Source organism: Pinus tabuliformis, chromosome 9 (genome assembly GCF_031772625.1).
Source record: "Pinus tabuliformis cultivar Carrire ecotype Pingquan chromosome 9, CPIR1, whole genome shotgun sequence".
Classification (NCBI taxonomy): domain Eukaryota; kingdom Viridiplantae; phylum Streptophyta; class Pinopsida; order Pinales; family Pinaceae; genus Pinus; species Pinus tabuliformis.
Window position 1 is genome coordinate 921,184,649 of NC_142307.1, and position 13,924 is coordinate 921,198,572.

Genomic DNA, 13,924 nt, shown 5'->3' on the forward strand with positions numbered 1-13,924 from the left:
ATGTTCGGGGGATTGAACTTCCGATCACTTGGATACACAAGGCCTTGCTGACGTGCTTTTTTCCAATTGTGCTACTACCCTCAGACAATATATAATGTATCATATTAACATCCACTTAAACCAAATTGACTTTTGGGACACATGTCTCTTTGATGATGAAGGGAGACCAATTATGTGATGTCAAACACATTCCCTCACAAACACTCACAAAGGCCCTACACTTTCTAGAGTTCGAACCTAGGTTGTTTGTTATGAAACCAACTCACAAAAAGATAGAAAAGATAGATCAATGACTTAGAAATCAACCTCTTCGAGGGGGAAACCTCCTTTACATTACACAAATGAACAATTATTGGATGATACAAATGACAAAACCTCATTTATATATATAGCAGTCTACGGGGTCACAATATAATCAAAGTCGACGTAACAATAATAATATAAGGGCACAAAAATAACAATAGTGGGCTTCTATGGGGCACAATAATAACAATATGGGGACAATAGGGGCACAACAATAACAATAAGGGCTACAATGATAATAGTAATGGGGGAATCACTAGTATTATAGGGACCTAACATTGTCTATATGGCAACACTTTATAATTTTGAATTTATCTATTGTAGATTTGTACATATATGGATATTCCTTTCTTTGCATTTATCTTTTAGACTTCTTGCTTTCAACCAATTGATTTAGAGCTTATGGAGTCTCAAGTAGCACCAATCCCCTTTCTTCTATTGGATTGAATAACATGATTTCTCTTTTGAAATCCATAATATCTCATTCACGTGCTTCCTATTTCTCCCATAAGACTTTAGCATGGTCTCCATGATCATGTTTGTGTCCCTCTTAATAACACACTCCTTGGAGGGGGCCATAAAATCTTTTATTAGGACTAAACTTGGATGTCTCTTCTTTCTTGCCCTTTGATTCTTCATTCAAGCATACCACCCATCAACTTGTTATTTTTCCATTTTTCTCATAATGACCTTTGTTGTTGGGAAGACGCCTTTCAAGTATTTTGTCTTTGCACATAGATACACATAAAGTATCATTATTTTAATCTAATGGATGTGGTTGTTAAAATCACCAATATTTAATTAAATATGCATTGTTATACCTTTGCTCAAGTCAACTTCAATGCAAATTCTAACACATTTGTGTATACCCTTTCTTGGTTTGTATCTTGTTGTAAGTCCCCAACATATTTATGTTGGCTTTTGAAAGATCATCTCATCCCAAAATAAGTAGGGGGAGATTCAATATTCAAATCTAGAGTGGGGCTGAAGAAATGGACATTGAAGATGAATCCAATTATAGAAACTATCTTTTGAAAAAAGGTTAATTTTGCCCCAAAAAGAAAGTCCCTCCTCCAAGACCTTGCCACAACTTCCATAGTTGTGAAATTTTACAAGTAGAACCTCTAGAGTAGAGGCTTACCATATACTTAGAACTTAGGTTGGAATTGATTTGATTCTTGAACTCTTTAGATGATGACTAGAGATCATTAAATACATAGTTTGAAGCATTTGCTTGTAGTTATTAATGAACTTGTTAACCATCCATAGATGAATACTTCCCTTGCACATGTACTTCATTTTGTCCATAATGAAAGGATCCTACTATGTTTTTGGTATATTCGACAAGACTACATCTTTAAAATAAAGAAGATTCAATTCTTAATGCTTTGCAATCCTGTAAGAGGGAGGGACAATCGAAGTCACACAGGAGGAGGTATTCCCTTTGTTTAGCGAAACTCCACGGAGATAAAGCACTAAATGCAAGATTAACCCCTTGTTTATGTGATAATTAGGGAATAAATATCTATTCTCTCAAAGATTAGTCTTAGATATTCAAAAAGAATTTCTCATTTATTCCAAATAACCCTTAACACTGTTTATAGAATAATTTCTCACCATCACAATCACAATAGTCATTTTTAAGGCAAAAACTACATCAAAACCTTTTGAATATACAAGTAGATAATATCCACAAATGAAGATGAAAACATATTTTGAGCATGTTTAAAGTGGATTAAAATATAATAATGAAAGACACAACAAAATTCTTGATACAATAATAGCTCAAATAATTATCTTTAACAAAAATCTATTAAAAATTACTATAAAACTATAAAACAAAATTAACATTAATAAATAAATAATTAATTTATATAAAATCCCAATTTAATAATGAATATTAAGTATAGAAACGGGATCAGATGAGTAATGCGTCCGGCTCTACCAGGTTCATAGTTCCGAAAAGCCGAACCTACACCGCCACACATATCCTCTGCGTCCGGCTCTACCAGGTTCATAGTTCCGAAAAGCCGAACCTACACCGCCACACATATCCTCTACTCGAATACTTAGTACCCACAATTTCATTTCAATTTAGTTTCGTAATGATCACGGGGTCACCGCAGGGAAATAGGAATGAAGTAGCTAAGTCTGGCCTACCGGAATTGCTATTTAATTGATTTAGGGCTTTCCATTCCTCGTCCAGTGAGCAGAAAATTTGTAAACGGAGAGAATTAAAATGGCGGCCCTCACACAGCGACTGTTCCTACTTTCCTGCGCCACCACCTCTGCACCTTCCTCTTCTTCACTACACTCCCCAATTTCCGCCACGGCATCGCCACCCAATATCGTCTTCCTGGGCACCCCACTGAATCTCAGAACACCCAGTTCCGCCGCGGGTCGCCTCCAAGCCAGACGCCCGGCACCCGTCCGGGCCGCCGTTGCCGCAAACCCCAAGGTGGAGAAGCTGGGCGCAGAATTGAAGCAGCTGACGCTGGAGGAGGCTCGATCCCTGGTCGATTGGCTCCAAGAGGAGCTCGGCGTCTCCGCCGCCGCCTTCGCTCCTGCTGTGGGCGCTGCTCCTGCCGCGGGGGCCGCTGAAGCTGCTCCTGTAGTCGAAGAGAAGACTGAATTCGACGTCGTTATTGACGAAGTTCCTAGCAATGCTCGAATTGCCGTCATCAAAGTCATCCGCTCGCTCACCAGTTTGGCCTTGAAAGAGGCCAAAGATTTGATCGAGGGTCTCCCCAAGAAGTTCAAGGAGGGCGCCGGTAAGGAAGAGGCCGAGGAGGCCAAGAAAAAGCTGGAGGAAGTTGGTGCCAAGGTCACCATTGTCTAATTCTTCTCGAGGTTCCGTTTCCTGACGCAAATTCTTTTTTTGATTCTTAGACCTAGATGTCGGTTGAGAAAATGTAATACTTAGGTGAGAGGCCGGTTAGGCTATTGTTCTTTTTTTTTCAGAGAAATGTCAAACTCTCTTGTTTTCTTAAATGTTATTACAGTTTACAGCGGGTTTAAAAAAAATTACTTAATTGATTTATGTAGAAATACAAATATATGATCGTCAATGACATAGTCGGACGGTAAACATTCTATCCCGCCTTTACATTCAAATCTTCTTGGTAGACATTCTATCCCGCCTTTACATTCAAATCCTCTTGGTAGTTTGGCACCATTGCGCGTATCCCTCTCAACGAGCTCGCATTTGAACATTCATGGTTTGCAATCGCATAAACATTGACCCAGAATCGATCCACGAGCCAACATATCTCTCCCTGCACGACTTCCAACAATTCATTTGCGTTTCTTCGCGGTCAAAACGAGTTCAGAAAATGTATTTTTCTGCCAGAGTACTAAAATTGCGAAGCGCCATTATCTTGTCGCCGTCATGAATCCTCTACGCTTTGTCCTAGAGTTCTTGATTGGAAAAATTGGCCATATTTCGACTTTCTGGAAATATTTCATTAAATAAGCTACCGTATTATCTGAGCTAAATCTGACGAAAGAGGTCGTGCTCAAAACAATGTTTTAAGCAGCAAATTTCACAAGGGTTCTTTCTGGTTCAGTTATTCTGAGCTTTCAATGGAAAATTTCGACTCTATTTTGGCTTACAGGCAAGATTTCATAAACTAACACTCTCTATAAATGGACTAGAGAAGGTTCTGCTCAAAGTTTTGTTTAAAAAACGGCAGAGTTTGGGAAAAAGTTCTTTGAGTTAATGGATCAGAATTCAGATGCATTTCGAGTGGTTTGATTGAATGATTTCTGTCTCAGTTCCGCACATTTCAAAGTTTTTGGAGAATGGGAATTGATAGTTCTGGTGTTTGATGGTGTTCTATTCAAATTACACAGAAGAAGATATAAAGCTAGGGCTTTTAGAGGCCAAGTGTACACAATGCCACAATCTTTACAGGTTTTCGTGAGATTTTTAAGACTGGCAAATAGGATAGAACATTAGGGATTTCACTAAGCCAAGAAAGCTAATGCTACATTCTTTACAAATTTACTTCAGAGTTTGAGACTCAACATTTTTAACATTCAGGTGGTTCGTAGATATCTTCAGGTGGTTTCTATTTGCATGGAACCAAGAATTTGATACCTCAACATGAAATACTATGCTCCGACGCGTTTTCCTTTCCAACTCATCTTTGTGCAATGGTATACAATCTTTAATGCTCTTTAGTGTCTGGAGAAGTCAAAACTAATGGATTAGGAAGCAGGGGCTATTGGAATGGTTAGTGATTGAGGGAAACGCTATCATTCACAATATAACAACATAGAGGAAAACTCATGGTACATTTTTGTAGTTTTGGCCAAATTAGGCCATCCAAGCACGCCGTTAGAGATTTCAGAGAGAAGCTCTTTGTTTTCTTTAACGTCGGCTAAAGGGGAGAACTTTTGCCACATTCTGGGGTCATCTCTGTCCGTTATAGAAGGAGGTCTTGTAACCTGCTTCGAACTGCCAGTCTCTCTCTTTGAAAGTTTGTATTGAAAACCAGTGCTGGGTCGAAGGTTTACTCATATCAAGGATGCAGAAAATGAGACTCGTTTAGTGAGTCCATGAAAAAGGCCTGGCGAAGATTTGGTGCAAAATGATACCTGCAGCAGAGCCAACAAAGTTCCAAAATTAGAGCCAACCTCACCGATTAAAATCTACAAACAACCTGGATTCCTATCTTTAGGACGAGATTGTTTGAAGCACCCCGAAAACTCAAGTATGTTACTACTATGCTACCTTTCTATAGACTGGAATAATTTTTTTTTATTTGCTATAATATCCGTGATATAGTCCTGGTTCAAGCATTTGAAAGATAAACTTAATTTTTCATCCAGTTGATTATGAGACTTTGTACTCAAGGTCATAAGAAAAAAAATCCAAAACTTTTTATGGATTATAATTGATATCTAATATATATATATATATATATATATATTAACTATAACGGTTATATTAATTATTTAAAACCGGTTGGGCTGAAACCAAAACAACCATTATTACAATATTCAGAATTCCTTTTAGTTGTAGCTCTCCTTTTCCTTACATAGGTGTAGATTTACTCTATATTACGGGATCGGGTTCCATGTAGGTTCTTCATCATTCTTGCTTAAGGCTCCTTGTGGCAGGAGGCATGCCAGGTTTGCTTTTGCGTCTGCTTCCTTATTTGAGCCATGTAGAATATGGAAAAGGAGATAGGAAGAGAAGTCTTGGAGCATGTATCTCAACCTTTGAAGTGTCTTCTTGAGCGTCGGATCGCTGAAGTGGTCCTCCGAATTTAATATCTTTATCAAATTTTCTGAGTCCCCGAAGACTTGTATTTCCTTAATGCCTTTTTCACGTGCTATCTGACAAGCTTTTAGCAGCCCAAGGATTTTTGCCTAGTTGTTGGTTCTCTGTCCAAGTGCCCAGCTGAAGCTATCTTCACAAATACCCTTCGGGGAGTAGATCACTCCGCCTGCTCCTGCTGTCCCTGGATTGCCTTTGGAGGCACCATAAAAAAGACTATTGTTTTACCCTATTTCCTCCACCAAGCTTGAAAATCCGAGTCCGCTTCTCGTAGTCTCCATACAAGAGTTTCACTGGGGCAAGTGGTGTTCTTTATCTTATCGCGAAATATATAAATTCCCATCCATTTTTTTTTTCTTCCGGGAGAAGCATGTTATCGTTTTTAAGGGGATTATTGGTCACAGTCTCGAGGAGTAATGCTTTTGCTTTTGCTGCCACATTCAAAGGGGAATTCAGAATGTTGTTGAAGATCTGGTCGTTTTTGGCAAGCCATATTTTCCGGCAGACGTATTTAGGCATTGCTTTCCAGATTTTGTTCCATGCTGTCTTTCTTTGGGTCATGTGAGGATAACGCATTCTCCAGGTGCTAAAAAGGTTAGCTACTTTGAATTGCGATGGGGCAGAGACATTGAGGCTTTGAAGGATGTAGTCCCAAACTTCTTGAGCAAAAGAGCAATCCACAAACACATGCTCCATGGTTTCTTGGGCTTTGCAGCAGAGAGAACACTGATGTGGCCCGTGAATACCTCTTTTACTCAGATTGTTGCCAGTTAGAACTTTCCCATGCATTAAAACCCAGGTGAAGAAATTTATTTTGGGGAGATCGAGAGGGTCCCAAACTTGTTTCCACACAGATGCAATATGGCTTGAAGCCGCTGTGGTTGAAGAGAGGCAAATCCATGCCTTGCATTGTAGATTCCAGTCTTTCCCCATCCCCATTTGTCTGTCAAAAGCATGTGAACCGGTGCCAGTCCCGTTAACGCTTCTACCTGGAGGGTCTTTTGACTGCGCATTTGATCTAGAACTTGTGGGATTTCCCAATTTCTCCATTTTCCAGAGTCGTCCCATGTCGAGATATCTGCCAGGCTGAGGAATCCTTGTTGCATGAGCCAGTTCCTGATTTCTTTGATTGCTTCATTTTTGCTCAAAGGCAACTGTCCCATTATGCTGTCTTGCCACAACATCATGTTTTTTCCATTGCCAAGAATGTGATACAAGTGCTTTTGGAAGAACTCTATCCCACGGCGACAGAGATTCCATATCAACATCCCTTTGATGCTGTTATCTATCTGAATGTTCCTTAGCGATGAGCCTTTTAGATATTTTTTCTTTATGACTTGACTGACAGGGTGTTTGCTGTTTGAGAAGAGGGTCCAAAGTATTTTACCTCCAAGAGCTAAATTGGCAAGGCCTGCGTCTTTTATTTGCAGGACTCCTTTAGAGATGGGGCGTTTAACTGTATCCCAATTCACTAGGTGGAATTTTCTTTGGTTCCCTCTTCCTCCTCTCCACAAAAAATCCCTGATAAGTCTGGAGATCTGTTCTGTGATCTTCTTTGGAGACAGAAGAAAGGAAGCCTGATAAATAGGGAGGGAGGACAAAACAGATTTTATAAGGATGAGTTTGCTAGCATTGGTGAGCCATTGACCTCCCCAAGTTGTAATATTGGACTTAATTTTGCTTATTACCTCTTTCCATAGCGATAATTTGTTAGGGCCCAGGGTTATTGGTAACCTGAGATATTTGATTTTATCCCAAGAAGCGAATCCCAAAAAGCCTAAGGAGAGGGCTATTCTCTGAATTGCTTGTTGATCCACATTCCACCCGTATATTGCACTTTTCCTTTTATTTATAAGAGCTCCTGATATGCTACAGAATTTTTGAAGAATTCCATTGTAAACTTTGGCTATCTTGATGGAGGGTCCGCCCAAAAGAAGAGTATCATCTGCAAATAGTGCGTGATTGAGAGGCTCTAGCCCTTTCGTCACCCTGACTCCTGGAGCTGTCCCTGCTTTCTTTTCAGCTGTCAGTTTTCTACTTAACGAGTCTGCCATCAGAATGAACAAGAAAGGGGAGAGGGGGCAGCCTTGCCTTATTCCCCTCAAGGCTTGGAAATAGTTTGCTAGCCTGCCATTAACTAAGGGAGCTATCCATGGCTTTTTAGTACAAGCTTTAATCAAATTGAAAAAATTAGAGCTGAAACCAAAGGAAAGGATGACTTTGTAAAGGAAAGAAAGATTTACCCGGTCGAATGCGTTTGCCATGTCTAGCTTTATGAGCATACCTTGCTCCTGTTGAAGATAACTGGAATGTATGACTTTTTGCACTTGTATTACATTGTCCAATATATGTCTCCCTTTGACAAAGCCACCTTGGGTGGGAGAAATGAGTTTCCCAAGCAGTGGCTTGATTCTGTTTGCCAACAATTTTGTTAGGATTTTGTATGATGCATTGCAGAGCAAGATTGGCCTAAACCTGTCAAAAGTGCCCGGATTCACTTCTTTTGGTATTAATGCAAGAAAGGTAGAATTAGTACTACCTCCCACTTTAGCTTTTTGATGAAAAGCTTTAATCATCCTCAGTAAATCAGTTTTTATTATTTCCCATCAGATTCTATAAAAATGAATTGAGAAGCCGTTAGGTCTTGGTGCCTTGTCTGGCTCCATGGACCAAATTACTTTACAGATTTCTTCCTCTGATAAAGGTTTCGTAAGACTAGTGTTGTTCTCCTTGCTTACCAAAGAAGGAATGTGAGAGAGAAATTCAGAGATGACTTCTTCATTACCATTCCCATCCTCTTTATAGAGATTCTGGAAATGATCTTCTGCTGCCTTTTTTAGCTTTTCTTGACCTTTGAGCACAGTCCCATCTCAGCAAGTGATTTCAGAGATATGATTTCGGGATAGCTGAGCTCTATATTGCCTATGGAAGAATGAGGTGTTTCGGTCTCCATCTTTAAGCCACAGGCTACGAGACTTAAGCCTCCAAGTCTCTTCTTCTTGGCGGAAAGCGTGGAGAGATTTGATTTGGGCAGCTTGTTCTTTTTCTAAATTTGAAGCAGAGATCTCCTTATTTTCCATATCCATTAATATTTTATAACTTCAGTTGATTCTCTGAAATTGATTTCCTTCCTCCATCTTCATCAAAATCATCATGTTATAAGGTAAAAGGGCATACCTTTATATGAAATTTTGCCAGCAAAGAGTCCAAAATTAAATTTTGGACAATTAAATTTTCGTGCAACCAAGCAACATTGCATTTTAACCATAGTCTTGGTTCAACATTTTTTCACAGTGGTCTTGGTTCAGTACTTCCTTACGAGTAGAGCCCTCTCCGTTCCTTCAAGCAAGAGTGGTCTCCTTGGAAAAACAATAAATCTGACCATTTCAATATTTTCATAATGTAATACCTGGTACCAGATATCTTTGGTTTATGCCTTCTAAAATCTTGGATACCTCATCAATTTTTCCCTTAGAGAAACACTGTTTTACAGAAAGGCCATATGTCAAAAAGTCAGTTTCACAACCTCTCCTAATTATTTTGTCTTCTAATTGTAATGCTTTTTCCACTTCACTGGCCTGAAATAGAGTAGACATTACTTCTATGTATACTTTAACATGTATAGAGAATTTACAATCTATCACTTCCACAAGAACTTTTGATGCCTCAATTTTTTTTTCCTACCTTCCCAAGATGATGCATGCCATAGATAAAACTTGCATAACTTGGAACAACACGTTCCCTAAGCATTTGGTTCAGTATCTGGGCAGCAGCTTCAACTTTCTTTGATTTGCAACAAGCTTTGATGAGTGAAGAGTACAAAACATATGTGGGTGAGAGACCCTCTCTAATCATTATCTCCAGTTGATTCACTACCTTGTCCACCATACCCAACTTGCATACGCCTCCAATGAATGTCCTATAGCAAACTATATCAGGATTTAAAATTTTTCATCTCCAGATACTTCTTTGCATGGTCCTTGCATGTACATACTAGTAACTACAATGGAATCATGGATGCCATATCTATCTTGATTTATGCAAAAATATGCATGTTTTCATGTCTTCTACAACTAATTTGGTATTTGGGATGTTTGTTTTGAGTATAAATGCAAAAAAATATAATATATATAGTAGACGCTTTGCTTCTTAGATTTTTGGAAAATGACGCTTCCGCATCCCCGCTTCCAAAAAACATCCCCGCTTCGTCCCCCCTTCGTGCAACATTAATTCAAATGGATTGTCCACTCCGAGAAAGGATTGTCCCTGGTTTTAATATATCGTGTGACAGACTGTATGTGACAGGCAGGTGGAAAACTTTTCTCGCAATTGACTAAGCGACGTCCTGTGAGCCATACTTGAGACAGAAACCCTCGTCAGAAGTATATGCTTGGCTCTTTTCCAAACAAATGAAGAGTCAATGAGGTTTTGTGTGATCACTTCTGGTACCGTATTGGGTTTCATTAGAAGCGATAATTGGATTCTCATTGAGTGAGTTGTTTTGCTTTCTCGATTTGAGAGGGTCTGTTTGGAGGGAAAACCAAAAGAGGACATACAAGAATAGTGAGGGGAAAGATGCAGAGGAAGAGGATCGAGAACACCGCCAGCAGGCAGGCTACAGTTTCCAAACGTAGGTGGATTGTTGAAGAAAGCTTACGAGCTCTCGGTGCTCTGCACTGCAGAAGTTGAACTTGTGATTTTCTCCCCAGAAGGAAAGCTCTATGAATTGTCTTTTAGTGCAAATCCTACTATTTTGATTCTAATAATCATGGTTGTGCAAACCTCATGAGATTCTTACTAATAACCCCGGTGGTGCAAGCCCTAGTAAGATTCATAGTAGTAAGCTCAATGTTGAAAAACCTAGTGTAAAACCTCCATCAACAACATAATCAATACATGATGTCAAAAAAAATGGAGAAACATCCAAGGTTCATAAGCAATGATGTAATGAATGAGGTGGAGAAGCATCCAAAGTTATTGAGCGATGGTGTAGTGAATGAGGTAGCTGAAGTAATATATGTTAGCTATACAAGGAAACATGCAATGTCATCTTCCTCTAATTTTCATGGATATAACGTAATATAACTTTCCTATGTAGAAAACATGGCTTATCTTAGGCTTAACCAGGTATATAAAATACCACCTATCACCTTCATTGAAAAACAAATGGTGTCTCTGTTCATAAATATCAGTGATTAATCGTAGGAATGGCTATTATTCTCTATCAAACAAAATAAAGGACTAAGTAATGAAGATCTTGGTCGACAACAAAACTTATGATTATTAACTTCACATTAAAATTCACTTCATCTGCGCCACCTTCAGGGAAATCTTTGTTATCCATCACCATATTGATGTTGTGACTTGGTCCTGGAAAAACATTCAGCATGTCTGATTCATGGAAACCTTCAAGTTAGACAGTATATGTCATGCTAACTTGCAAGAGATTGGTGTGAGGTACACTGAGGTTTGCAGGGCTTGTCCTGCAGTTTTCCCTCATGAAAGCATAGAAGTAGATTATAACCAGTTTCCTAAGAAACCATGAATCCTTTCTAGCCATGACATCTCCGTGACCAACAAGATATACAACTCCAGATTCTTTAGCTTCACGCAGAGATGAAAGATCATACTCAAGACTTGTATCTTCATTTGCAGACATAACACTTGTGGGTAGTCCTAATGATGTGCTAGCTCCAGATAGACGCCTTGACGGGGCACCATATGGTGTGTGTCTCTGGTCTGCCGTCATGGGTGTTCTAAGGGAGTCAGTGAAACCATTTGAAGGTCTTGCTCCTTTAGAATCGACTGGTTCATCGTCCGAGTCTACATTGATACTCTCATTCTCAAGGGCAAGTTCTAAAGCCTCCTTTCGAAGAAACTTATCAAGGCTTTCAATAAGTAATTGTTCACAGGCAGGTCTCATAATGTTCCTTGCGAATGCCTTTGTACCCATATCTAGCCACACATCGAAACATGTTATAGTCCCTTGGACAAATTCTCCTAAAGAGAAAAAGCTCATATTGTGGCACAATAGGAACTGGTACATACTTTATACAAACAAATACGATGATTGAACGTATTGCTGGAAGGTTTGTTAAAAACTGCCTAAAAACTGTAGGTACTCCACGAAAAAGTTCACTATAAACTAACCCAATTCCTGGGACTCGGATTGTCCCAAGTTTGGATCCTAATTCTAACATCAAATCCATCGACACCTTTTTCCTCACTTCCCTTTGATACTTCAGAACACTTCCATAGTTACAAATGTACATCACAAGAAGGAAGCAGGTGGAAAAAACCATTTATCCAACCATTTTCCCCCACTTTCATCAAAACTGCAGAAAAATAAGTCAGTTCAATTGATCCAAATAGAACAGGAAAGCCAATCACAAGGAATATATTTTTTGCCCATATAAGAACCATGACATGAGTGACTAGGCTTGTAGTCACCATCATCATCCCTACCTCTGCAATGCCATATGCATTTGATATCTCAGCCGTGCTCCTAAAACAGGCACATACCAAGACACACATTATCATTAGGAACCAGTTGATGACAGGAATGTAGATCTGGCCCATGAACCGTCGGGATGTGTGAATTATTTTCAATCTGGGAAAGAATCCTAGGGCCATGGACATTTTAATAGATGAAATTGTTGACGAGATCATTGCCTGGCTTGCAATTATGGAAACAACAGTAGCTATCACGAAGACTGGCCAGATAAAACCATCTGGAATTGAAGCATAGAATACCTTGTCCACCACAGAGGGATGCTTCATAAGATATGCAGCTTGATCCATGTAAGCCAATAGTAGGCATGGGAATACTACACATGTGAAGGCTATCTGGATGGATCTTACTGAGAAGTTATCTAAATCACCTCCTGTTATGCACAAGACGCAACCTCCCAGGGACATCCATGCTTTGATAGTGTTCCTCTTGAACAAGTAATAGATATAAACCGGATTGAATGCTTTTAAAACTGTCACGTCATGTGAAATAATATTGTAAAGTCCAATAGAACCAAGAGAGAAAAGCCATATCATGAGTGTCGGAGCAAATGTCATGCCTACTTTGCTTGTACCAAACTGTTTTATGCTGAACAAGATCACTAGGAATATGATTGAGACAATGACCACTGTGTCTTCCGTAAAGCTAGATATTTCATCTTGCAGGCCACTCACAGCAGACATGACTGATATTGCAGGTGTAAGTATGCCATCCCCAATTACCATGGAAGTACCCATGAGAACCAAGAATAGCAATAGGGTCTTCAATTTTGTACTTCTCTGAAGGCTTTCTTTGATTCTTAATGATCTTTCCAGTTCCGGGGTGGGCAACTTGAGCTTGAAACTGGAAATTTTTCCATCTGATGGTTGCTGGTTGGGGAGCAGATTGACCTTTGCATATATGCAAATGAAAGAGTATAAGGAAAATGTGCCCCCTTCACCATTGTCATTGGCTTTGAGCACAATCAACACATATTTAGCCAAAGGATTATGGATTATAATTGATATCTAATATTTTTTAACTTCAGTTGATTCTCTGAAATTGATTCCCTTCCTCCATTTTCATTAAAATCATCATGTTATAAGGCAAAAGGGCATACCTTTATATGAAATTTTGCCAGCAAAGAGTCCAAAATTAAATTTTGGACCATTAAATTTTCATGCAACCAAGCAACATTGCATTTTAACAATAGTTTGGTTCAACATTTTTTGACAATGGTCTTGGTTCAGTACTTTGTTACGAGCAGAGCCCTCTCCATTCCTTCAAGCAAGAGTGGTCTCCTTGGAAAAACAATAAATCTGACCATTTCAATTTTTTCATAATGTGGTTCAGTACTTTCTTATGAGCAGAGCCCTCTCCATTCCTTCAAGCAAGAGTGGTCTCCTTGGAAAAACAATAAATCTGACCATTTCAATATTTTCATAATGTAATACCTGGTACCAGATATTTTTGGTTTATGCCTTCTAAAAGCTTGGATACCTCATCAATTTTTCCCTTAGAGAAACACTGTTTTACAGAAAGGCCATATGTCAAAAAGTCAGTTTCACAACCTCTCCTAATTATTTTGTCTTCTAATTGTAATGCTTTTTCCACTTCACTGGCCTGAAATAGAGCAGACATTACTTCTGTGTATACTTTAACATGTACAGAGAATTTACAATCTATTACTTAAGAACTTTTGATGCCTCAATTTCTTTTGCTACCTTCCCAAGATGATGCATGCCATAGATAAAACTTGCATAACTTGGAACAACACGTTCCCTAAGCATTTGGTTCAGTATCTAGGCAGCAGCTTCAACTTTCTTTGATTTGCAGCAAGCTTTGAT

At 39.1% G+C, this 13,924-nt stretch overlaps 1 protein-coding gene and 1 pseudogene across 1 annotated transcript; both read right to left on the reverse strand.

Moving 5' to 3' along the window:
- Positions 1 to 6,396: 6,396 nt before the first annotated feature.
- Positions 6,397 to 7,641, reverse strand: LOC149151748 (uncharacterized). Its single transcript, XM_089443250.1, has one exon. The coding sequence runs from the start codon at positions 7,639 to 7,641 to the stop codon at positions 6,397 to 6,399; it is 1,245 nt and encodes a 414-aa protein (XP_089299376.1).
- Positions 7,642 to 11,000: 3,359 nt separating this feature from the next.
- On the reverse strand, positions 11,001 to 13,718 carry LOC149151749 (putative potassium transporter 12 pseudogene; annotated as a pseudogene).
- Positions 13,719 to 13,924: the final 206 nt, after the last annotated feature.

Coding starts and splice junctions, on each gene's coding strand:
- LOC149151748 (XM_089443250.1), bottom strand. CDS start 7,641: ATGGCAGACTCGTTAAGTAGAAAACTGACAGCTGAAAAGAAAGCAGGG.